General features: G+C 53.1%; 1 protein-coding gene across 6 annotated transcripts; it reads right to left on the bottom strand.

The window, feature by feature from the left end:
* Nucleotides 1-931: 931 nt before the first annotated feature.
* LOC135986226 (maestro heat-like repeat-containing protein family member 2B) lies at nt 932-24,294 on the bottom strand. 6 transcript variants are annotated; one of them, XM_065630108.1, is made up of 31 exons: nt 24,206-24,294; nt 22,539-22,656; nt 18,327-18,549; nt 17,624-17,785; nt 17,364-17,489; nt 16,027-16,230; nt 12,896-13,061; nt 12,398-12,496; nt 11,266-11,417; nt 10,753-10,896; nt 9,911-10,003; nt 9,298-9,367; nt 9,084-9,188; nt 8,657-8,730; nt 8,331-8,450; nt 7,433-7,540; nt 7,078-7,234; nt 6,724-6,764; nt 6,425-6,566; nt 6,057-6,109; nt 5,738-5,845; nt 5,410-5,529; nt 5,111-5,221; nt 4,556-4,717; nt 4,207-4,329; nt 3,842-3,909; nt 3,370-3,502; nt 3,174-3,269; nt 2,621-2,725; nt 2,287-2,410; nt 932-2,140 (listed from the first exon to the last, which is right to left on the bottom strand). In XM_065630108.1, exons 7-31 carry the CDS (start codon nt 13,053-13,055, stop codon nt 2,091-2,093), a joined length of 2,718 nt encoding a protein of 905 aa, XP_065486180.1. In that variant the 5' UTR covers nt 13,056-13,061; nt 16,027-16,230; nt 17,364-17,489; nt 17,624-17,785; nt 18,327-18,549; nt 22,539-22,656; nt 24,206-24,294; the 3' UTR covers nt 932-2,090. The 6 variants fall into 6 exon arrangements, with proteins under 6 accessions (XP_065486180.1, XP_065486179.1, XP_065486175.1 ...); XM_065630107.1 differs by lacking the exon at nt 16,027-16,230; XM_065630103.1 differs by lacking the exons at nt 16,027-16,230; nt 17,364-17,489; nt 17,624-17,785; ... (1 more) ...; nt 22,539-22,656; nt 24,206-24,294 and adding exons at nt 13,817-13,939; nt 14,609-14,748; nt 14,989-15,701.
* Nucleotides 24,295-25,328: the final 1,034 nt, after the last annotated feature.

Raw genomic sequence — 25,328 nt, 5'->3', positions numbered from 1 at the left:
AAAAGGTTCTCAAACGATCCTGCACAACGATCTTCTGGAACAGGACAGCCCATGGCGGTGGGACAGGAGCACATGGGCCAGGGGCTCGTCCCGGGCTCGGGGCTGTTTCCGCAGTCGCTCTGTGAGTTGCTCCGTGAGCTGGAACCAACCTCCTGCTGACCCAGCCCGGCCCTTTGTCCCCGGCTTTCCCAGGTCAGCTCAGCGAGCTGGGTCACACAGACTGTTCTCCGGTGGCACCACCGGCTGGGTCACCTGTGTCTGAGATTGTGGGGACACCCCACGAGCTCCCCAGAAAACAGACATCACAGCACTGAGAAGGGGGCATGCAGGCTTTGGGTTTGGTTTGTTTGGGGTTTTTTTGCCTTTTTTGTTGTTTTTGTTCATTAGCTTCTTGTTGTTTGTTTGTTTTTAAGCTGTTACTCTATATAGCTCATCAATGGTGCTTATAGAGTACGGATAAATCTACCCTGCTTCCTCACAGGAGATGACAATCTTGCTCTACAAGTGATTGAATCTGCTATAGAAAAGTTCGACCACCTCCTGTATAGCAAAGGATAAAAAAAAGTATGGATTTTTGTTGCATCTAATCCATAATGCAAGTTTGAAAACTCAGTGGGAGATTCCTTACAATCCTGTTTAATCTCAAAAAGTTTTGGCGTGTTTATAGCTTCAGGCAGAGTGTGTCTGATCGCCGATAAAATGCACTGTCGATACCAGTTCAGCCTGTCCCACGATATAAGTAGGTCATATGATATATTTCTCCCAGGGACTCCTGACATCTTTCATTCATTTTTAATAAATCTGCTGAAGTGAAGCTATATGTGTTTTTCATTTTAGCGATCTACAGGGAATTCAAAGCAATAATAAGAACTTGCCGTATTATCAGAAACAGTTTATAAAAAGCAAACTGGTAACAATACGGGGCGGGGGGGAGTGGAAAAAACACCACCTGGTTTCATTTTTCCCATATCAATTTTTATGAAAAAAACACACACTAGAATGCAGTTATCAGCAAGGTATACAACTTCACATCTACACACAACGTAATTGCACATTTCTGACCATATTAACTACAAATAGGGCAGCTATAAAATATATCAGTTATACCTTCATTTACTTCTAGATATCTTCACTGAAATTATTTTGTTGCCTAAATTACCGTATAATGTGCACTTTATTAATATATTATACATTAAGTATACAAATATATTATGAAACAACAAATCTAGTACCGATACCTTCGTGAATTTGAAAGGAAGTTGGCCATTGGGTAATGCTGAACAATCAACACTCATCTGGATAAAAAATCCAGGAGCAGAGCTGAAACTTGTTTTCATTGGTAGGTTGTACTTTTCTGCAAGTTGTGTTATCATACCTACATACAACACATAAAGATTTGACCCAAATAACATACATCTATGTCCACACACACATACATGTTTGTGTTGTACAAAGATGCACACTGTTACTGAGATTTATAGGCATTGAATGTGTCAGGTAAGTAACATGACAAAAGGCTTTAGAGGTGGGTCTTCAGGGAATTATGTAAGAAAGATACTAATGCAACAAATCCGGTGGCATAAAGCTATTGGGAAAAAAAATCCAGTGGAGAATCAGATAAATTCATGTGTTCTTGAAAGACAGTTCATGCATTCAACCAACTCCCAGGTGGGCCTAACTATGGATAGGAAAGTTTGCTCAAGCACTTAGCGTCAGTGTCTAATTAGCAGAGTACCGACTGTAGACTGAGGACTCTCAGATTTCAACCAGTTCATGACTTTGAGCGATTTTCTTTCCCCACACTGTGGGTAACGCTTTACTTTGCAATCCCCTCCTTAAATCCATCTTGTTCCTGGCTGAGAAGATACCGTATGTGGGAAACTGTTGGATGGTAGAATAATTTGTCCTGTTAAATCACAGGGATTTTGAATACTGCAAAGATGATCATAGTGTGGGCATGGACTTTCTTCACCGCCTCATTCGAGATGGTAATAAATGAGGCTGGAGATCCTGGCTGGGAGCGGCTGCTGTTGTTACCGCTCCTGTCTGCTCCGCCAGGCGTTCGGGTACCGATGCCGCGGGTACCGCTGCTACGCTGAGCCAGCGGAGGTGCTCGGCGCCCAGCTGGAATATCTTGACACTGTTAAAAATAAAAGGTTATCAGATGGCTGCTCTTGTCTAGTTTGCAATTTCTTTAAATCCAGTAATGCTGAGGGGGTTTTGGGTTTCATAAAACTGTTTAAAGAAGAAAATTTTATTCATTACACAACTGCCTGCTCTCCTCACCTTGCATTTGGCTCAGGTAGCTGATGCAGAGCCATGCCCTGTAGCGGGACGAGTCCAGGCAGTCAGTGGTCAGAGAGACCAGCAGTCCCACCAGGGAGCCCAGCTGCCGGCAAGGGCGTCCTCTCTGCAGGACAGCAGCAGGACAAGGGTCACAGGCGCCCCAGCACCCACTCGCCTCGGCCACCTGTCCCGCTCCCTGAGCAACAGCCGGGCAGAGGGGCCGGCAGGAGCTGCCCAGGAGCCCCCAGACCCAGCACCCAGCCGGGCAGGGCTCCCTCGCGGGGCCAGGAACGGCAGGGAGGGGACACCAGGGTGTGCGGGGGTCCCTACTCACCGTGAGCTCAGCTCGCTCCTTGCAGGCCCCCAGCACACGGGCACAAACCCGCAGGGCTCTCTCCCGCTCCCACGCTCTGTCGGAGCCCAGCCAGTGCTGCAGGACCTGGGGCAGGGTGCAGCTCTCTCACAACAGGGATCTTCCTCTCCTGGAGATCCCTCTCTCTCGTTCTCTGGCCCCTTCCGGGCACGGCCCCCAACCCCACCGAGCCCTGGCCCTGCAGCCTCCGCTGCCTCACTCTCTCCAGCCGACCCTGCCCCGGGCCAGGTGCTGCTTCCCTGCCAGCGTGTCCCTGCTCCAGCCTTCCCCAGGCTGCTGTCACCCAGCCCATGGCTGGCTCTCGGCTTTCCCTCCGGCAGCGACCACTCCTCTGCCCAGCCTGAGGCCGCAGTGGCTGGCACTGCTGTCCCCCAGCTCAGCCCCTGACTGGGCACACAGCCTCAGGGCGAGGGGCCACAGCCCTACGTTCCCGTAGGAAAGGGGTGTCCACCTGCTGTCACCCGCTAAATCCTTGATTCCCTGCCCCTGCGACACTTTCCCCATGGCTACTCACAAGGACCACATCATCAAAGCCAGCTGAGGTCTCCTCTGCCGCCAGGAGAGTCTCGATGAGGTGGCCCAGATCTTCAACACTTCTCCTGTGCAGAAGCTGGAAGCAGGAGAGGAGAGCTGAGGTTCTGCATCACGGGGGCTGCCAGGGCACATCGAGGGGATCCTGAACCAGGGTGGCAGGCACTGCCCCGTGGTACCTGCATGTTCAGAGCTGCCCGCACCGTCCTGCCCCTCTTCATCCCCTCCTCGGAAGGAAAGGACAGGACAGCCTGGCAGCACACGGCCAGCAGGTCGCGGTTCTCCTCCCTGCTCAGCGCTGGCCTCAGCTTGCTGGCCAGAGGAAAAAGGAAGAGAAAAGAGAAAGGGGAATTACCAGCCCTCTCCAGACTGGCTCAAACCACGACCGGGTTCTTCCTAATCGAGGGCTCCAAACCTAACACCCCCAACCCCTGCCAGCAAGCGCTGCCCTCAGCTCCAGCAGTACCTGCCTCCCCCCGGGCAGCAGCAAACCCCCACCCCAGCTGAAGGAACCCCTGGGGCTCAGGAGACACCCAACATGGGGAGCAGCCTCCCACTCCATGGCCCCAGCAGCTCAACACCACTGGGGCTGCCCTGGCCAGCTGGGACGGGGCACACGGGGAATCCTAGGAGCCGGGAAACAGCCCTCACCTCAACTCCTCCAGGGCCTGAAACACTCCGTACACCAGGGAGTCCCCAGGCTCCTCCTTGATCCAGTCCTGCAAGTCCCAGAGACAAAGGTGCAGAGTTGCCAGTGGGCATGGACACGGGACAGCCCTCCCGCCTCCCCCGGGACAGGCTCTGCTGCCAGGCCTGGGCAGACACTGCCCCGTCACCCCACGGGTCCCCAAAGGCACCGCAGGAGGGACCCTGCTCCACAGCCACCCTGCACCGCAGGGCCCTGCAGCTCAGGACACAGCTTCAGGAGCTCGCGTGAAGCCCAGAGACCATCACCTCTCTGGGGAAAGCGCAGCCCAAAGCTCTCCTGTGTGACTGTCCCTGCTGCAGGCACTCACCAGCAGGGTCTGTGTCACCTCCTGCTTCAAGGACAGCTCAAAGCTGCCAGCATCACCCACAGCCTGGATGGCAGAGCTGACCTCAGTGACACTCTGCACCAGGGTGAGCTTGAGCTGCATCTCCTGAGGGCAAAGAGAGCAAAGCAGCCCTTGAACTCTCTGCGGGGCTGAGAGGTGGAAGAGGAGTATGGGCAGGGGGACACACAGGGATTTGCATCTGGATGTTGAGGACAAATCCTTCCTTGGGGGATCTTTAGAAAGAGTTTGTCCATCTTGGTACACCCCAGCCCCAAGGGGCTGGAACGAGGGCACCCAGGCGTCCCTGTCCCTGCACGGGTCATGCTCCTACCCTCTGTGTGACTCTGGAGAGCCGCAGGATGGTGCCCATGATCTCTCTATCCATGCAGGCGAGTAGCTGCTCCCTGGGGGTGCGCAGAGCGGTGCCGCTGTACGTGCACATCAGAGCAGCACGAGTGGCCCAAGGTCTCTCTGTGCCCTGCGGCGGTTGTGCCTGTGACAACAGAGATGCCCCCAGACGTCAGCCCCAGTACTGCCCCGCACCCTCACCAGCTCCTTCCTCCCCTGGGCACCTCCCCACGCTGCTCCTCGAGCTGCGAGCTCCGGGGCTGGGAGCTGTTCCCGTCCTGCAGCCGGGGCTCTCGCACGGGATGGGGAGCAGGGAGCAGCCAGCATTGCACACACGGCTGGTGGATTTTCCGCTGTCCTTCCCAACACATCTCAGGGGCCCCAACGCTGGGACATCCCCTCTGAAACACAGGTCTTGGGCAGCTCTTACAAGAGGGCTGATATAAACACAGCTGCCACAGTTTGGCTACAGAAGGTGTAGAAGTGAAAATAAGGTCCAAAAAAGGAAAGCCAAAGAGCAAAACCCTGCATCCTTTACCTTCCAGCCCGTGGAAGTCTCATCAAACCCATCTCTGGTGAAAGCAGTCACCGTGTCCAAGACCAGGTTGAAGTGGGTCTCAGCAACATGGGACACCACAGAAATCATCCCCTGCAACCACAGGGAAATGGGGAGCGGGCTCCAGCCCAGGCACTCAGCCATGATCAGTGACGATGGCCAAGCAGGATGTTGCAATAAGGGGGAAACAGCAGCGATGGGGACATCAAGGTCTGGAGCGGGGCCAGGACCAGCTCTCCCTCTGCCCCAGGAACAGGGGCAGGACATGAGCATCACCTCACCTGGGTCTCAGAGAGATCCACAGAGTCTGTGTCCTGGAGGAATCTCAGCACCTGCCCTTGGACATGGCTGAGGTCCCGACAACCTGCCAGCGCCCTCCCGAGAGCCTTGTAGAGGAAAAGCTGAAAGAGAAGAGGCTGAGCCTGAGATGCGGTCACAGCCCGACCTGTCAGGAGAGGGCTGGCCCCAGACGGACCCGACTCCCCCAGGAGCAGGCGAGAGCGGCCACGGTACCAGGCTGGGGCAGCACGGGGGGAAGCGCAGTTTTGGGGGTGAAGCAGTGAAAACTGCCTGCATGGGCAGAGCCCTGGTGTGGGGCAGGAGACAAACCTCCTCCCAGGAGCCAGGGGCAGAGCTGCCCAGCTGCCAGCTCAGCTGCTGGCTCAGGCCCACGGTCCAGGTCTCATCCTCAACGGGCTCCAGGGATGCTCGCAGGAACTGGGGGGAAGAGGAGAGGAAGTGAGTGTCCCCCTGCCCTTGGCCAGGGCCCTTCCCGCACCCATGTGTCTTGAGATGCTGCTGGGGGAGAGCTGCTGGAATGGCAGTGTCTCCTCCTGCCAAACCCAGCCCTCTTTTCACCAGCTTCCCACAACTCTGTCTGCTCCCTCTTCTACCCGTCTGTTTGTGACACCCCCCGAGGATGCTGTACCTTAAGCACATGCTGCTCCAACTCTGCAGAGTTCAGGGAGCTCTCGGCTCTTCCTAGAAAGCAAGAGGAAGCAAAAGCTCTTGCTGCCGTTCAAGATCACACCAAAGAAGGGCCCAGTGGTCTCCTCCGCCATCAGACCTCCCAAAAGTCCCAGGCCATCAGGCTGGAAAGGGCCCACAAGCACCTATGCCAAAGCCCTTGCAAGGCCACAGACACAGGAGGGAACCCAGGGGCGTTTGTCAGAGCCACTGAATTCATGCTGGGGAAGGATGCACTGACCATGGCTGATCCCCACTGCGTGACTGCTGGGAAGCTGCATTTTCCTGCTCCTCCCTCCCCTCCAGCCTCTCCCCCCATCCACACTTTACCTGCCAGGTGCTGCGGCAGGAGGGGGAACTCGGTGGCCCACGCTGTCCCCAAGGCCCCATGGGTCCAGCCCTGCGGGGCCTGCAGCGGCTGCAAGGCGGTGACTGCGCGGCCGCTGCTGGTGTGAGGAGCCGCCAACAGCACCTGGGCGAGGGCAGGAGAGACAGGTCACTCCTGTCACCAGAGCCACCAGAGCCACCTCTGCCAGCCCCGAGACAGGACTGGGATCCCGGAGGGGCTCAGGCGGGCTCGGGAGTGCTGCCACAAAAGCTCTTTCTTTCCCCAGGGCCCCACTACTCACCAGCAGTCGAGCCAGCAGCGCCTGGGGAGCCGGCAGCCGGGCTGCGGGGAGCAGGAAAGGCTGGGTGAGACGAAGAAGCCCCCGCCATGCCCTGACCCTCGTACCTCCCGTGGCACACACAGGGCTGAGAGCAGCTGCACGGCCACAGTGCCGGCCCGCGGGCTCCCCAGGCTGCCCCGCATGGGATGAAGGCAGATCCAGCACGGCCAGGAAGGAGCCCCAGCTCCCCGGGAGCCAGAGCCTGACTCTGCCCTTTGCTTTTCCTGGGCTCCTGCTCAGGGTTTGTGGGGCACAGAGAGACACAGACTGGTCTGAGCCCCTTCTAAACCCAGCAGCACCCCCTGGGGCTCCTACCTTGCTCCTGCAAGTCCACAGCATCGGGCTCCTCCTCTTCCTCACATCCCGCTCTCTCCCGTCTCTCCAGCAGGGCTCGCAGGGAGCAGGACAGCGAGATCAGCACACCACTGTACTGGGCTGGAACGATGTGCTGCAGCAGCCTGGGCCACAGGAGCTGCAGAGAAGAACCGAGCAATGAAGCACATACGCATTTCCACTCAGCTCCGAGATGTAAAGGATGGTCTACATTTCCCTGAGCCTCGTGTGCTTCGTGAGCACACGTGAGGGGAGAGGTTCAGGGCATGAGGAAGAGCAATGAGAAACACTCTGAAGGAAAGAAGTGGCCATAGCAGCAGGCCAGAGAGCAACTTACTTGGGACATCCCTCTCTGAGAGACATCCAGCGAGCCCAGGATGTCCACGCACGGGGCTCGAAGAGCTCTGTGCTCCTGAGGCTGCCAGGCAAAAAGGCCTCCTGCCGCCTGTAAAACAGAGTTGGCAAAACCCCCGTTACTCTCAGCTCCCAATCGACCAGGCTCAGGCACGGCCCCAGCACTGCTGCTGCGCCAGCATCCTGGGAGCAGCGACCTCCCGAAGGAGAATCCAGAAGCCCTTTCCTTCGCCCTGCTCCCAAAACAGCCTCCTGGAGCCCTGGAGAAGAGTGGCACACACACATCTCCCAGACAGCCAGATGCTCCAGCCAGAGAGGGAAGATCCTTGGCAAGCCAGCAGCAGGCTGGGCCATCCCTGGCCTTCATCTCCTGGGTGCCCAGCTGGAAACACTCACTGAAGGGGCTGCCACACAGCCTGTCCCCTTGCCAGAAGGGATGTGGGCCCCTGGGCTGCTATGGGATGGGCAGGGCGTGCTTTGGAGAGCCAGAGCACGAGAACGCCACAGAAAGCTCCTCTAGCCAGGCCCACCTGTGTGCACGGGCTGCGTTGGGCTGATGGCCCATCAGCATTTTGGGATGGATGATGCCCTGTCCCCACAAGTCTGTCCCTCCCTTCCCAAGGCAGCTTTGCTGGAGGTGCGTGTGGGCACGGCTCAGCCCGTGGGGCGTGCAGGTAGTCCTGGGTGGCGTGTCCAGGTGCAAACCCACATCACCCAGACATCTCCACCACCATGGCACAGCCCTGTGGAGGCCGCTGCGATGGCCGTGCTGGCACCGATGGCCCTGCAGCGTGGAGCTCTCCATGGGCAAGGGTGCCTGCAGGAGCTCTCAGCACGGTCCAGGCACTGGCTGAAGCCCCGGTGTCCTGCTCTGCCCTTACCAGTCTGCCCGAGCTCCGGCTGTACTCGCTGAAGATGTGCCCCACCACATCCTGTGGCCAGCAGCTCTGGGAGCCGTAGCTGAGCAGTTCCCGGGTGAACTCCAGAACTGCCCTCTGCACCTGCCGGGGAGAGCATGGTTATCACCCTCCTGTTCCAAACCACAGGGAAGCCGCCTTCACCTGGGGACAGCCTTTGCGGCTCACGGGGAGATGACGAGAGCACGGCAGAAGCTTTTGCTGCTGCCATGGCCTGGCCAGGCTCTGCCCCAAGGGAAAGGGTTTCTCTGCCTTCCCTGGCAGCACTGTCCCTTCCCAAACCAGCTCACCTGGGCGCTGGGGTCGTTGCGCACCAGCTGCACGGCCACCACCACCTGGGGCAGCTTCTTCCTTGCTGCAGGAGCTGGAAGAGACACAGAGAGGTGTGCGTTGAGGCAGAGCCCTGACAGCACAAGGTTCCCTTGAAGCTTCCAAGCTTTACATACACTGGTGGGACAGAAAAGCAAGGCCTGACTCTGATTTCACAGGAGCCAGCGGTGTGCCCAGAGTGACTCTGTTTCTAGAGGCGCGGCTATTTTATGGGCACCAAAAGCTCTGGTAACACAGAGAATGAGAGAAACGGCACTGGTACGAGCATCTCCCACCCACCCGCACCCTACAGCTCCTTTCGGGTGCAGCTGCACCACTTCCAGCCTGTTCCTGCGCTCAGCCCAGCAGCCCCAGCCCCTGCCGTGTGTCCCCGGCCCCAGCACCGACCGTCAGAGCGGGCCAGCTCTCCCAGCACGCTCAGGGTTGCCACACGCTGGGCCTCGCTCCTGTGCCTCAGCTGGGACCGCAGAACCGCCGCAGGGCAGGTTTGGGCTGCAGGGAAGAAATCGCGTCCTGCATTAGCAGGCGGCTGCCCCTGGCTGCCGAGGACAGGGACAGAGCTGCCACGGCACGGTGACATCGCCCCGTCCCCTCTCCTTACCCTGCAGCATCATGTGGCGGGATGGCTTTGCCTTACGGGCTGGGCCAGGCTCCTCAGTCACATCAGGGACCTGTGGGAACAAGGGTCATTTGAGAGAAATGTGCATCAGCCTTGAGAGGGATTGAAAAGAATTGGTGCTCTCTGCCTTCCCCCCCTCCCTTGTTCCTCCTGCAGCTTGGCTGAGAGGGAAATCGCTGTGGGAACCAGGCTGCCCCTCCAGCCCCTTCCAAGCACAGAATCACAGAATGTCCCGAGTTGGAAGGAACCCACAAGGATCTCGAGTCCACCTCCTGTCCCTGCACAGGACACCCCACAGGTCACACCGTGTGTCTGAGGACGTTGTCCAATCTCTTCTTGAACACTGTCAGGTTGGGGCCGTGACACCTCCCTGGGGAGCCTGTTCCAGTGTCCAGCACCCTCTGGGTGAAGAACCTTTTCCTCATGTCCAACTGATCCTCCCCAGCACATCTTCCTGCCATTCCCTGGGATCCCAGCATTGCTCTTCCTGCAGCCTTAAGGCACCTCCATGGCACCTGGCTCACCACCTGGCGTGCTGCTCTGCAGGTGGTCCTGGCGGAGGGACACCCTGCCCCGCGCCGCAGGCTCCCCTTACCTGGCGGTGCCCAGCGGGGCGGGTGGTGAGAGCGGAGCCCCGTGGGCTTGGGGTCTGACCTCCCTGCAGCATCTGCAGGACGTGGCCGAGGTTCTACAAGAGAACGGGGAGGTGTGAGGAAGAGGAGACTAAAGCCACCGCAATGCCCCAGGAAAAGGAGAAGCCCAGCACAGCTGGGATGAGGGGAGCCCCTGATGTCAGCTCCCAGGGACATCCCCAAACCCTCCTGCCCGGGGTCCTTGTTTGCCCCGCCTCAGAGCAGCACCAGAGGGTCTCTGGCCTCTGCACAGGACCATTGCTGACAACTCAGATTCACAGAATCAGAGAATCATTTTGGTTGGAAAAGCCCCTCAAGCTCATCAAGTCCAACGTTACCCCACCCCTGGCACTACCCCATGTCCCTGAGAACCTCATCTCCACGTCTGTTCAACCCCTCCAGGGATGGTGACTCCACCACTGTCCTGGGCAGCCTGTTCCAGTGCCCGACGGCCCTTTCCAGGAAGAAATGTCTCCTCCCAACACTTCCCACTCAGACCTTGTCCCTCACTGGACGGCACTGGACGTTACGGCAAAGCTCTGCCCACGCACAGCGCCCCAGGGAGGTGCCAGTGCCTCCCTTCCCAAGAAGATGAGCCCCAGGGACTCTTGGTTCCCCCTGTCCCCAACCCCCCCATCACGCTTTTCTTGCCCAAAGAGCCCAGGAAGCCTCAGGCCTCCTCTGCTCTCCCTGCTCCTTCTCTAAGGGCTTCCCAGGTCCCCTGGCACCCCACAGCTCCCCAGCACCGTGTGGCACTGGCAGAGACCCGCCGATCAGCCACGCCGGGCCCTGCGTGAGTCCTCACCTTGGTGACCCGGGACGTGTCCTGGACCCGCTGGTGCCGGCGCAGGAGCCGGAGGAGCTGCTCCCGGGCACGCTGGCAGTGCCGCTCCTCACACACAAGGACGCCAACCATGGCAGCCACCGCACGGAGGACAGCCCGATTATCCTGGGGAGGGAAGGGAGAGGCTCTGCTTGGGCGGCTGAAGCTCTGCCTGGTGCTCAGCACCCCCTGGACACCAGTCTGCCCTTCCCACTGGGAAGGGGCTCCCCTTCCCTTCTGCCCCGCGGGAAAGGGACTCACTCCAGAGCAGAGCCAGCGTTTCCCCAGGCTGGTAGCCCAGCCCTTCCTGCAGAAGGGCTGCAGGACTCGGCTGCTTCTCTCCAGGGAGCCCCCAGCCTCAGGCACAGTGCCAGCAGGCTCCCGGCTCGGGGGCTTTCCCCGCAGACCCCTTCCCTTCCCCGCCTCCCTCTGCTCGACCCCACGGGGCACAGACGGACCCACTGACGCGGACACCCCTGTTGCGGCCCTTCTCACCTCTTCCTCCTTGCAGCCCAGCCAATTTACCACCGCGTGATGGAAGAGCGGGTAAATGTCTCCACAGAGCTGTGCTGCCCTGCTGCGAGGAAAGGGGCGTTGCTTGCGGCTGCACAAGTACATGGTGATGCCCTTGGACCATCGCTCCAGAACTGCACCAGGAGAAAGGACAAGGGAGCACGTGAGAGTCTGCAGCAAGGAAGGGTCCTTGCACCCTCGCCCAAGCCTGCTTTAAGTACAGCCCCAGGCTCAGCAGGGCCCAGTCCAGGACCAGATCTGGGTCCAAGGACAAGCTGTGCTCTGGAGGTGTCTGGATTCTAACACCCCGCTGTTTCCCTCCTCCCCACTGCACCTGTTCCTCCTCAGTGGCCCCTTGTCTTACCATTGGTTGCCACTGAGAAGAGCCTGGCTCCATCCTCGTGACACTCACCCTTTCTATATTTATAAACATTCATGAGGTCACCCCTCCGTCTCCTCCAAACTAAAGAGCCCCAGCTCCTCAGCCTTTCCTCATAAGGGAGATGCTCCACTCCCTTCAGCATCTTCGTTGCCCTGCGCTGGACTCTCTCCAGCAGTTCCCTGTCCTTCTGGAACTGAGGGGAGAAGAGAAGGAGTCTCCAGAGAAGGAGGCTCCACACGTGCTCTGGGCAGCCTGCTCCAGGCTCTGGCACCTCCCAGCAAAGAAGTTTCTCCTCATGTTCAGATGGACCCTCCTGTGTCTCAGTCTGTGCCCGTTGCCCCTCACCCTGGCGTTGGGCACCACTGAACAGTCTGGTCCATCCTCTGACACCCACCCTTCAGACATTTACCAGAATAAATAAGGTCCCCTCTCAGCCTTCTCCAGGCTGAACAGCCCCAGCTCTCTCAGCCTTTCCTCAGAAGAAAGATGCTCCAGACCCCTCAGCATCTTTGTAGCTTCTCTTTGTAAGGAACAGAAGCCACGGGAAGGGACCCGGGAGCTCCTGATGTGTCCTGCCCACAGAAACCTCCCAGGCTTCCCCCGCTCCTCTGCATACTCAGCAGTTTGGGATCCCAGGGTGGGCTGACACCCAGCACCTCTCCTCTAGGATCACATGGAGCCACCAAAGGCCACCCCAGCCCCTGCGCGGGCCCTGGCAGAGCTGACACTCACCCCCGCAGACAGCGCGCAGGGTCCGGCTGCTCCCCGCCCGGCTCAGCGTCCTCCGCAGCGCCGGCAGCGTCGCTCCCGCGAAGGGGACACAGCGCGGGGCTGCCGAGAAGGGACAGAGGGAGCCAGAGGGTCAGTGACACACAGGGGACACCAGGGTCCATCTCTGGCAAGGCTGGAGCTGCTGGGCCGTGTGGGACATGCCAAAGGGTGCCAGGAGGGTGGCCTTCCCAAGGGGGACATGGGGAAGACCTGTGGGGAAATAGGGGGGACAGCGGGGGACAGAGACCCTGTGGGTTTGTCTCCAGTGGGTTCCTACTGTCCAAGCACCAGGACTGGGCTGCTGAGGCAGAGCTGCTGGCCGGTCCTGGCACCAAGCGAGGAGGCGCAGCAACTCCAGAGTTCCCCCCAGTTCAAGACAGGGCATTTAGGGAGCGGGGGGATCCCTTCTCCCTGTTATCACGGACCCCTGCCAAAAGCAGCAGGCCGAGGGTGCCGTACCGTAGCTGCTGGCCATCTTGCCCAAGGTGACGAGCACAACCTCATCAGGGACCTTCCCTGCCACCTTCAGGTGGCTCTGGAGCTCAGCCATGACGAAGTAGAAGTGGGAGCGGGCCAGAGCCACCAAGAAGTCACTGGCGGCCATCCTCACATCATCCATCACACCCTGAAAAAAGCGCCGCATAGAATTACACAATCATTTTGGTTGGAAAAGCCCCTCAAGGTCATTGAGTCCAACTGTTAACCCGCCCCTGGCACTGCCCCATGTCCTGAGAACCTCATGTCCGTCTGTCCAACCCCTCCAGGGATGGTGACTCCAGCACTGCCCTGGGCAGCCTGTTCCAATGCCCCACAGCCCTTTGGGGAAGAAATTGGTCCCCAGATCCAACCTCAACCTCCCCTGGTGCAACTTGAGGCCGTTTCCTCTGCTCCTGGCGCTTGTTCCTGGGGAGCAGAGCCCGACCCCCCTGGCTCCAAGCTCCTTTCAGGCAGGTCAGAGATCAGAAGGTTTCCCCTCAGCTCCTGTTCTCCAGCTGAACCCCCAGCTCCCTCAGCCGCTCCCATCACACTTGTGCTCCAGCCCCTTCCCCAGCTCCCTTCTCTCAATTCGCTCCAGCACCTCAAGGGCTGTCCTGCAGTGATGGGCCCAAAAGTGACCCCAGGATTTGAGGTAGAACACAGTATTCAAGAAGTAACCTTGAGCCTGACCCCAGCTCTTGCTCAGTTCGAAACAACCCCAAGTCCACTTCTCTGCACAGCTCTCTGTGTCCCCTCTTCAAATTCTCTGTCATGAGGAGTCCCCAGAGCTTCTCTCTGAGGACCTCCGCTGGGTCTGAATAACCGAGGAACATCTCTGTATTTCCCCAAAAACCAGGGGTGGAGGCAGGCTGCTTTGGTGACTCTGTGGGAGAACAGGCTCACCTGGGCTGCTCGCAAGTCACCCGAGGCCTCTGCTATGAGGCGGTTCACGACACCACTGGGCAAGCAGCCATCCTGTCCCTGCAAGACACGCTCCAGCTCCCGGTACGTGTCCACCCGGCCGCCCTGGGGACAGACCACAAAGGGCAGTGATGGGACTCGCTTTGCTCTCGTTCCCAGGGAGCCACCAGAGAGACCCGCTGTCCTTCAAACCATCCGTGGGACACGGGCACGAGGTACGAGCTGCAGGTATCACGTCGGGAAGGCCACAGGGAACGGAAAGATCTTCTGCGGCAGCTCTGAGACAAGCAGGGAGCCAGAGAGGGACACAGACCCCACCAGGGGAAGAGGCCGTGGGGGTCACTCCTGAGGACGGGGAAGGTGGAGGTCAGAGGGGAGGTGCCAGGTGGCCAAGGGGAAGGCGTGGGCACCAGCCCCTGACCTGAGAGGGAGAAGCCACGAGCACCCTGCACCCAGTGCCGCCCCTCGCACAGGCAGGAGCCCCGGGCTGCTGGGACAGCTCCAAACCAAAGCTCGGCAGGGGCCTTGGGGACCTGGGGAAAGGCACTGGGGAGAAGCTGGGGCTGATGGCAGAGGCTCTGCCCTGCCCAGGAGAGAGCTGAGAGCTCCTGGGGACAGGAGGGAGGGAGCAGCGACATTCGTCCCGCCTGAGCGGTAGGATCAGCGCTTGGGGACGCAGCTTGCAGGGCAGAGATGCCATCAGACAAGATCCCTCTCTGCCGCGGCCCCGGGGAAGCCCGGGGCACGGAGGGGAGCCCTCGCCCCCTGCCTCACCTCACGGTCTTGCAGCTGTTTCAGCCGAGAAGTCCCGATGGCCACAAAGGTGTCAACAGCCTCAGGGACAGTCCCTGCCGCCCGGCCTCTGTCCTCAGGACTGGCGGCTCTGGACGGGGGACACACACATGGACAGAGAGCTGGAAGGAAAGAAGGAACTGGTATTGCTGGCTGCAGAGCTTCCAGCAGGGAGGGTGAAGGTCTCCCCAGCCTCCCCCAGCACCACCAGCCTGGGCTGGGCTGGACCACAGAGGGCAGGGACAGGACGGAGCCGGAGCCCTTGGGGAGGTGCCTGGCAGCAGGACGGGAGGGGAGGTGACAGGGACACGGCCCCCAGCACCTGGAGGGACAGACGCCCCAACCTCCCACCAGCCCCTCACCTCGGAGCGCCCTCATACGCCTCATGGCTGCAGATCTCCCAGATCAACGCTCTCCTCTCACCAGGTTCTCCTCCCTCAAACACCACGAGGAACCAAGGCAACGCCAGCCCCAAGAGGAGGAGATAGAACCCAGGCATTGTGACCCCACCGCAGGGCACGGTGCCTGACCCAGGGCTGCGGTGGCACAGGGACACGTGCTGGCGACACACCGTGGGGCAGGGACCAGACACGACCAGACCGGGAGGAGTCTCTGGTAGGTCCCAGATGCAGGAGTTTTCTCCAAAAGAGAAAAATCATGTCAGGTGGCTTCACTGGAGGAGTCTGGGGCTTCCACCTGGCGTCTCAGCTTCCTATAGGAAGTGAGGTGACTCTGCGAGACCCTGGGAGGAGTCTTGGGTGGATCCTGCAGGACAGAGTTTCCACTCAGAAAGAAAAATCACCTCGGGTAGATTCATTGGAAGAGTCTGAGGCTGCCACCGAGGATCTTCTGTCCCTAAAGCAGAGGTCAAAATACTCCAGGAGATGCCTGGGAGGAGTTTTGGGCTCTTCCCAGAGAAGTGAGCTTCTAGCATGAGAGACCTGGGGGGGTCCTGAGGGACCTGGGCGGTTCAGCCTGGAGAACAGGAGGCTGAGGTGGGACCTTCTCGCTCTCTGCAACTGCCCGAAAGGAGGTTGTAGCATGGAGGGTGTTGGTCTCATCTCCCAAGTAGCAAGTGACAGGACAAGAGGAAATGGCCTCAAGTTGCACCAGAGGAGGTTGAGATTGGATATTAGGAAAAAATTCTTCCTGGAAAGGGCTGTCGGGTATTGGAACAGGCTGCCCAGGGCAGTGGTGGAGTCACCTTCTTTCTACTAGGCCAGTCTTTCAGTGTACTCTGGTAGGGGATATTTTACTCTGAAAAGGAATTCTGTTCAAGAAATAGGATACATTTCCATATTAGCTGATTCTCCAAGTGTCCAGAAAATTCATCCACAGTTATAATTTTTTTTTTAACAAATTAAAATACTGTAACAAGTTACTCCTGGGGAGATACTCACTGGATAGAAGAAGGAAGTTTTTCACTATGAGAAGGATCAGTCCTTGGAATAATCTCCCCAAGGCAGTGGTGGGTTCCCCAATATCGGACACTTCTAAGATTCAGCTGGACAGGGTGCTGGGCCAGCTTGTCTAGACCGGGCTTTGCCAAGAAAGGCTGGACTAGATGATCCTTGTGCTCCCTTCCAACCCGCTGTTCTATGATTCTAAACTTCAAATAGAAATCATGTCAAACAAAACTTGAGCTTTATGTAGTTACACTTGTGTATTCCATGTGCATGTGGAACGCAAGTACCAGATGTGAGAAAGATTTTTGCATGAGACTGCAGGGTCTAAGAACCACCACAGTTAGGTAAAAACTTCTGTAGAAGCCTGTTTCACCCTATGGCAGAACAATCCTATAGCTATGCAGCAAGGACATCCAAAAATAAATACAAATGCAAGTAAAATTACAATAGAGTATGTTCTTGGAGCAAGTGAAGATTCTCTAATCTGTTGGCAACATAATTTACACACACTAAACCAGAGACAGGTAACGTAAGTTACTGTCACCCTTCACACATCGCTATGGAGAGGCCACAGAGGCCTCTCAAAATCCACCTGCAGAGATCAGAGACAGGAAATACAAAAGGCAGCTGTATTTTTTTTAGTTACTACTTATACTAGATGGCATTGTTGAGATAATACAGGCATAAAAGAATTACAACCAAATTACACTCCTTGTGTGGTGAAATCAAATTTTTTCTATAGATTAAGATTCTTGCATCCAGGTGACATAAGGGTAGAAAAACTCCACTGAAAAAAATAATAAAACATAAAACTCCCAGAATATTCCCAAATGGCAAAAGCTGTCTTTTTCAGAATAACCAAAGCATCACATAGTCAAGGTCAAACTCACTACTCTGTCACTAAAAGTTTCAAAATTTCATGGATGCAGCTGAAGAGAGCACGGTCTTCAGAGTATAGTTACTGCTGTCCTTGTAAAGCTGTGACGTAGATGAGCTGATACACCTGCATTACAGCTTCCCATGACCTCTCTCTGCATCTGATTATATTTGAGTTCCTCCCCAACTATCTGTCAGGTAACAGACAGTCCTCTAAAGTTATGCTGCTTTTAAAAACAAAAAAACCCACGTCTCCCAAGATTTTTATTTTAACACGAAATTCCAGCTATAAAATACATACGCATATACCAGCATATAGTCACACAAGACAACAGAGATCAAGGTGTTAGCACGATTTTAGCAACTGGACCAATAATTCTGATCTGAGACAAAAATCAATAAACCAATAAGTAACTCTGAATGTCGAATGTTACTTATTCTGTAGTAAAGATCACCTTACAAGCTTTCCTCAAAGACTTTCGCCTTTTCACAGCCCTCTGGTGGTTCATGCTTGAACTTGTAGCTGTCATTGGGTTTCGGTGAGCTAGCATATTTTGGCAAGGGAGAATTATTCCCATTCTCTGCAAGAAGAGAGCACCTCATTACTTCAGTGTGTCACACTATTAAAAAAAACCAATACCTATCTTTGTATGTCCCCCAAATTGAAACACACATCGTTACCAATGTTATAAAATTAAGGAACGTTTTCAGTCACCTTGAAGTTTTCATTTGCAAATAGGCTTTCTTATCTCAATCACTTTCCTCCTTTCCATTTCTCCTCATATCATTTTTCACGCTTCTCTGCAATCTCTGTTAATTCCTGGCCGCTTTCTGTTTGTAATTGCAAACCTGAATCTATGGTCTGTGCCATCACCACCTAGCCAAAAGAAACAGATAGAAATCATATTCCTTAAAAACCAGAACAAGCTTATGTGGAATTATGAAATTCTCCCAGTGTATCTCAGAAGATTTCTAGTTAAAAAGAAAAATTAGAAAAAGACAGTTAAACTTTTATGGGTGCACGCATGAAATGCTGGAAGGTTGCCCATTTTGTCTGAAATCAAAAAAATACCTGACACAAGCAACAGGACTAACCTATTTTTGCTGTTCCACCTGTTGCTGTACACTCTTAATTCTTCACCTTGTTCAGAGTACTTGAAGAATCTATTATTTAAAACTAAAAACTTGTCTGGGAAGCATATTGCTCAGTCATATCCAGCTCCAATTACAGAGCACTACATATGTGTGCACACATAGTATTTGGAACAATTCAGAAAAAAAAGATCACTTACAAAATAAAAAACATTCTACCATTTCTCCATGGATGTGGGAAACAAAGTCCCTCTTTTACTACATGGTCATTCACATAGCAACGGGTTAAAGTTAAGCACTGTTAAACTTTTAGAGTTACACAGTACCTTTATCTCTGGAATCAGCAAGAAGATCATCTGTAGAACATGGACTTTCTTCACTGCCTTTGTTCGAGATGGTAAGAAATGAGGCTGGAGACCCTGGCTGGGAGCAGCTGCTGTTGTTACTGCTCCTGTTTGCTCCGTCAGGCGCTCGGGTACCAACGCCGCGGGTACCGCTGCTACGCCGAGCCAGCGGAGGTGCTCGGTGCCCAGCTGGAATATCTTGAGGCTGTTAAAAATAAAAGGGATCAGATGGCTGCTCTTGTCTTGTTAGCAATTTCTTTAAATCCAGTAATGCTGAGGGGTTTTTGGGGTTTCACAAAGCTGGTTGAAGTGGAAATTTTTATCCATTACACAAGATTCCAACATAAAATAAAAAAATAAGTCAGGTTTGGAAACTAAGGACAACAGTTTTCAGGATTTCACAGAATGACAGTATTGCTCGGGTTGGAAAGGACCCTCCCGAGCTCGGCTGGTCCAAGCCCCGGGCGCAGGCAGAGTCACCGCCGCAGCCTGTCCAGGGCTGTGTCAGGTTTTCAACATCTCCACAGACAGCGATTCCACAGCCTCTCTGGGCAACTTGCTCCAGCTTTGAGCAGCCTCACATAACTAAAAAAAAACAGATTAAAAAAGTTTTTTTCTTGTGTTTGGATTGTTTTTAAATTTATGCCCATTTGTTCTTGCCCTGTCACGGGGCACCAAGAGTCCAGCTCCCTCCTGCTCACTCTGCACGTCAGATATTTACACGCACCGATAAGATCCCCCCGAGCCTTCTCTTCTCCAGGCTGAACAGTCCCAGCTCCCTCAGCTTCTCTTCATATGAAAGGTGTTCCAGGCCCTTAATCATCTTTGTGGCCTATATTTCTGATACTTCATTACTAAATTTACCTCTAAAAATACCTAACAATAAAATTACAGTTAAAAATTGGCAAATTGTGCTTCAGCTGGGATGGGGCAGTTCAGCATGGGCAAAGGGAAGAAAAAGTTCCTACAAAAAGTCTCAAAACGGACCTGTTGTCTTTTCCCCTGTTTTACTGAGATTTCGTATTTTATCAGAAGATAAAATACATCACAGTAATCACAGAGGAAAAGGTTCAGATTCAAGCTTTACCTCTTTCCTGCATTTTGCTTTCCAAGGGACATTTCAACTACCTTTATTAAAGAATTACTTAGACTTCAGCAAAGCCTTTGACACTGTATGCCCCGGCATTTTCCTGGAGCAGCTGCAGCTCATGGCCTGGATGGGTGTCGGGGGTTCAACCAGGCCGAGTGCCGGGTCCTGCACTTGGGCCACAACAACCCCGCGAATGCTGCAGGCTGGGGAAGAGCGGCTGGAAAGGAAAAGGCCCTGGGGGTGTTGGTGCCAGCGGCTGAACATGAGCCAGCGTGTGCCCAGGGGGCCAAGAGGCCACAGGATCCTGGCCGGTACCAGCCCTGGTGTGGCCAGCGGGACCAGGGCCGTGACCGGCCTGTGCTGGGAACGGGGCAGCCAAACCCGAATCCTGGGGGCAGATCTGGGCCCCTCACGCCAAGAAAGGCCTTGAGGTGCTGGAGCGAGTTGAGAGAAGGGAACGGAGCTGGTGAGGGGCTGGAGAAGGAGGTTGAGGTTGGATCTGGGGAAGAATTTCTTCCCCAAAGGGCTGTGGGGCATTGGAACAGGCTGCCCAGGGCAGTGCTGGAGTCACCGTCCCTGGAGGGGTTGGACAGACGGACATGAGGTTCTCAGGGACATGGATAGTGCCAGGGGTGGGTTAACGGTTGGACTTCATGATCCTGAGGGTCTCTTCCAAACAAAATGATTCTATAATTCTCCTGACAAGCTCCAGCTGCTTCCAACAGTCTGGGCTTTTGACAAAGTTCTAAACCAATTGCTGCAAAAAACTGAGTATTGGGATTAAACATCATAGTTGTACATTGTATAAATATTACTGAGTTTGTATGATTAATCAGTTAACAACTATTCTAAGGAGTGTAAGCTTCTGCTTTTGGCCCTGAACCAGCTCACTTAGTGTCCATTTCTGAGCCCAAACTCAGCTGCTGAGCCTGTTCTCCAGTCCCAAAAATGCAGGATTTGACCTTTATTTCTGAGCCTGAAGCCACACAAACTGTTTCTGAGCCCCAAAGCCAGCTGCATGAGTCTATTTTCAAGCCCAGGAACAGAAACTTCATCTCCTTTTCTGGCCCCTTTGCATCCCCATGTGCGATGCTGAGGGCTGGGGGAGCTCAGCAGAGATTCTGCACAACCAGAGCATGAAGTTGGACAGCGGGAAGTCAAAAACCTTTTTTTTTTCTTTTTGTCCTGGTCAGCAGATCTTTCTTACATTCTCATCCATGAAACAAATGGAAATATTAAGTAGCCAAAAGGTTACCAGAAAACCTATTTTTTAAGGTTAAAACATAGTTTTTGTATTGCCAAACAACTTATTTTTTTTAAATATTTACAATTACATAAACAGTCATAAAAGGTTTCTCTTCTTATCAAAATTGGTTTGGTCAAAGCTGATCCATGTTAGCCACAACACAGTAAACCCCTGTGAAGGTCACACTACATGTTTATTTGCAAGCTGATAAAATATTAAGACTACAGTGACCCTGTGACACTAGAGGCAAAAAACTCCCTGCAATTAAGTGTTTATACAAGTCTTGTCAGTTACATAAACACCCTAATGCCACCGTTAAAGAAGGCAAAAGAGTACAGTGCATTCCCATCCATTACTTACCAGATTTTCTGCCAAGGGAATGAACTTACAGAAATGGAACATTTAAAAATTGACACATACAGGCCATGAACATAAAAAAACCACAGAAAATGTTTGGATTTCAAGTATTCATTGTGCACTCCTGTACACTATGAAGATTAAAAGGGGGCGAAGTTGCCTTTGCTAAATAAGTAGATGTTGTTTTTAGTCTGCCCTGAAGTATCGCTTTTAATATCGGAAAACAGCATGGACTACATGACAGATTTTCTCCCACCTTAACATCATTCAATAGCACATCCTGAGGAATAAGAGAAAATCCTTTATTTAAGGAATAACAAGTTTTACTGTAAAGGGAGACAGAGAAAGGACAGACTGACATTTAAAATCCTTCTGACACGGTCCAGGCGTGCAGCATTTCCCACTGTTCCTAGCTCACTTCTACAGACCACTTTTCTTTGAAATTCATATTCCAGAAAACTGTTTTATTGCCACTTTTTGCCTCATAATAAAAAAAGGTTTGTGGGTTTTTTGGCAGGTGACACTTTTTTGAGGTTACCTCTACAAGCACACTCACTCCTGTTTCACTGATTTCTCCTCCTCAACTGCATGATCACATAACGTGAACCAAAATACAGTGTGAAGTAACTGTCTTCATTTTGTATACAAGTCAAAAGTCAACATGAGGAAAAAAATGCTGTTCGACCTTTCCTTCCCAGTCTCTTCATGGGTTTATTTACCAATTCCATTACCAAGTCACTTGTTCTGTAGAGACTAAACAAAAAATGATAGAACTCAACCCACCATTTCCCAATTCAGGAGAAAGCCCATCCTAACAAGAAACGTGACAGTCACAGACATGCGGATGCTTCAAGGAACTTCTCGTGCTTTCGTAAGGCTTGACTCTCCACAAATCAACAGCAGAGCTTTCCAAAATTCCCATTTCGGACAGCGCTGCCCGCAGACCCCGAACTGATGGACCCCGCGGAGCACGCGGATTTTGACACACCGTGTTGTTGCTGCTCCTTACCTGCCCGGACAAGCTGTGATTACGGGTTTCTCAGCAGCATCTCTCAGGGTGTTAACGCCTCCACGAAGCGCCCGCTTTAACCTTACCCACCGAACACATCACCCTTGGCTTGAGCACAGACAAGTTCAACTACAGCATTCCTAACAGCAAGAACACTATGAGCAATTCTAGGGGCTGTAACTCCACTGCATTTAACATCTTTAAGTGCTCAGCAGATAACTAAAATCAGAGCTTCGTCAACTGGCTCTTTCTTTAATTAGTGCAATTTACATTACCCAGTGAATCAGCTGGTCTTAGCTGAGACCCAGAGGAGAAAAGCGGCTGAAGGAGAAGTAGAACAATTCACACCAGACATTTATCTATATTAGCTGTTAGTTTTCTTTCACAACTTTTACTTCGGGCCTTCTGGTTAAACAGGCTCACAGAGAGACCTGCAAGCCTAAATGCCATCTCAGGAAGCAGGCAAGAATTTACCAAACACAACATACAGACCTGATAAAGAGGTAAATCACAGCAGCTGGAGCACCTCTGAGTCTTATGGTGGATTTTTTTTGTATATCTGTTTGGTTTGTTGTTGGTTTTGTTTTAATTAGACTTGAATTCAATGAGTCTGGGGATGGAGACAAAGCACACAAGTTAGGGCTTTGCATTGCAGACACTCAGGCATAAATTCCAGAAATTATTCTTAAATAATAGATTTGCAAGGCACTGCGTAGAGCACCTTGAGCTGGGTGTCTCCTGCAGAGGGACCCTCTGCAGAAACATCTTGGACAGGTCTACCCCACAGCCCCAGCCCCTGCGCGTCCCTCGCGGCCAACTGCACAATTAGAATCCGGGCTCTCCCTGTTCTCAGGTGAATCTCCTCATTTTCGTCAGACAGGGCCATCAGTCAGTCCTGACCTGCAAGTTCCTATTTTGCACCTGCACCTGGAGAAAAAAAAGTTATTTGCAATAGCCAAAACATCCCTCTGTGTCTCGTCCCGTCAGACCTGTTCTGTTCCTTCTCTCAGCAGCTCCCCTCATCTGGAAGACTCTGAGGCCTTTTTTCCTTAACAAAGCAGAAAGTTCCAGGATTCACAGCTCACAGCTGTGTTAGGCAAACTCACTCATGCTGAGCGAATTCTAGATAAGCAGCTTCTAACCAGGTTCTGTATGAAGCCGTATACTCAGTAACTTGATAAGCTAAGGCAGCCTATTCCCTAACACTCCGTTACTTATTCTGGCTTGTTGCAGCTTTGTTGGAAACTTGTATTTAAATCGTGTCTTTCAGCCAGACAATCGTAAGATGAACTGTAAGAGTAGCTTTTCTTTGCGGGCAGGAAAATACTACTGAAATATATAATTTTTTTTTCAGAATAAAATATTTTCCAAACATATTCCTTCATGAAACTATTGAAGGAAACAGATAAATTATTAGTATATAATTAGAATAGACCTGTAAGAAATGTGGATAATTATTGTGGCAAGTGCCATTGCCATTCCTAAATATTTATTTTCTAAGTGTCTCTATCAGGCCTGGCCTACTTTTTCCAGTTTTCCCTTCTTCTCTTTTGCCCCATTCATTTTGAGTCCTGTTTAAAACAAGTATATATAAAAGAAAATAAATAAAACAAGAAACCAGCCAAACAAACAAGCACACCTGGCCGAGCGTGCTGCAGCTGATGGACGGGATGTGGGAGGGTCGTACTCCACTCGTGTTGGAAAGTTAGGGGAACATTATCAGAATTTGAGATTAGATGATTTAACTAATAAATATTTGCCTCATTCCTGTTACTGGCTGGTGGTCCCCATGCTTGCTGCCTTTATTATATTTTTTTAAAAGACTCTCTAGTTTACTGGAACTGCCTGAAAAACTCACATGTAAAGGAATACGTTTGGCTTGGCAGTTGGCTTTAGTATGTTCGGGTTTTTTTGAAACATGTTGAACTATCTAGCTACTTTTGACATTTTTATCATCTTTCCCCCTTATCCCCCCATGAGATTACAGTGGGAAAAGGAGTCTCTTTGGTAAGAGTCTGAGGCGCTGCTGATCCCCAGCGCGGATGCCACAGCGCAGAGCGGTGCCCGGCTCTGCGCCGCGGGGACCAGCACGTCCCCGGGAGCGGAGCCGCGTCCGTCACACACGCGAGGGCACAGAACCGCGTCTGACCGGGGCTCACCGAGAGCTGCAGGTGCAAAACACCAACCGAAGATCAGAACTTGGACTGACGGGACTGTGGGGGCAGAACTGTCCAAGACTGTTTCTGCTGGGGTTCCCTCTTTGGGAGGCAGCAGCTTGAGCTGCTCTACACTGTGCCTTGCAAATAAATTGTTTATTTTAGAAGAATTTCTGGAAGCCATGCCTGAGTCTCTGCTGCAGGAAACCCAGGGAAAAGGAGCTTCCCTAATGCCGAGCTGATCTCCCTCCCACACAAAGCTTCATCTCCATTTCTAGCTCTGGAATACCTCCTTTAAACCAAAGTAAAAGCTACTTCCGCATTTTTTCCTATTATGGCTGACAACAGTTTCTGCAAATCTTGTTATATTTTTTACCTTTGTAGCATCTATACAATTATTTCCACAGTCCAATTAAATTTGTTAAAAAAACCTCACAACCCTGTAGTCAGTTTTAAATTCTTGCAATTGGGCTTTCCTGTTATACGTTCCCCAAATGCCACTCAGAACAAAATACTGAAAACTAGAGATGCAGTCAATATCACTGTACTCTATAAATCACCAATTTCACTTTATTTACAGCTTTCCTCAGGCATGTTCAACAGTCTCCAGAATCAACACCTAATTGTAACCTATTAGTAACCAAAGCACAACTTTACCAGTAAAGGGGGAAGAGAAAAACAGCCAGAGTCTCTAGAAATCATGACAAGGCAACAACTAGAATAGGATTCATCATTAAATGGCAAGATTTTTTTAAAAAAAGTACACACTCGATGCTATTGTTCTTCAACATCTGTACTGCACCGTGTCCTGCCCAGCGCTGGGGCGCTGACAAGCCCGAGTCTTCGGGCAGGGAGGAACCCAGGCCTCTGGTACACTCACACCAACGCTCCTGCAGAAAGTGTCCCTACCCAGACAGGGATTAAAATGAAATCAGGTGCTTCGCTTAAAGTAGTAATGACCAAAAAAAAAAAATTAAATGCTTGAAGGGAATTTTTACTTAATGCCAGGTGCATCTGTGAGCTGTGCGACTCATCACTTCCCCCGAAGCTGCGGTTTATTTAACCTCTGCAGCCTGTCTCAATTCACGCCATTCCCTGCGCTGCCCCAGTTTCCCTCTGCCCAACC

This window comes from Caloenas nicobarica, chromosome 2 (assembly GCF_036013445.1).
Source record: "Caloenas nicobarica isolate bCalNic1 chromosome 2, bCalNic1.hap1, whole genome shotgun sequence".
Classification (NCBI taxonomy): Eukaryota; Metazoa; Chordata; class Aves; order Columbiformes; family Columbidae; genus Caloenas; species Caloenas nicobarica.
Note: the sequence above shows the minus strand (reverse complement) of the source record. Positions and strands in the feature narration are given on the sequence as shown.

What these genes read in the sequence shown, in the direction of transcription:
- LOC135986226 (XM_065630103.1), bottom strand. Translation starts at nt 15,013, where the DNA reads ATGAGGCGTATGAGGGCGCTCCGAG. An exon ending in TGGAGCAGCATGTGCTTAAG is followed by an intron (nt 5,846 to 6,056) that starts GTACAGCATCCT and finishes TCTTCCCCCCAG; the next exon opens with TTCCTGCGAGCATCCCTGGA. An exon ending in CCCCTGGCTCCTGGGAGGAG is followed by an intron (nt 5,530 to 5,737) that starts GTTTGTCTCCTG and finishes CTTCTCTTTCAG; the next exon opens with CTTTTCCTCTACAAGGCTCT.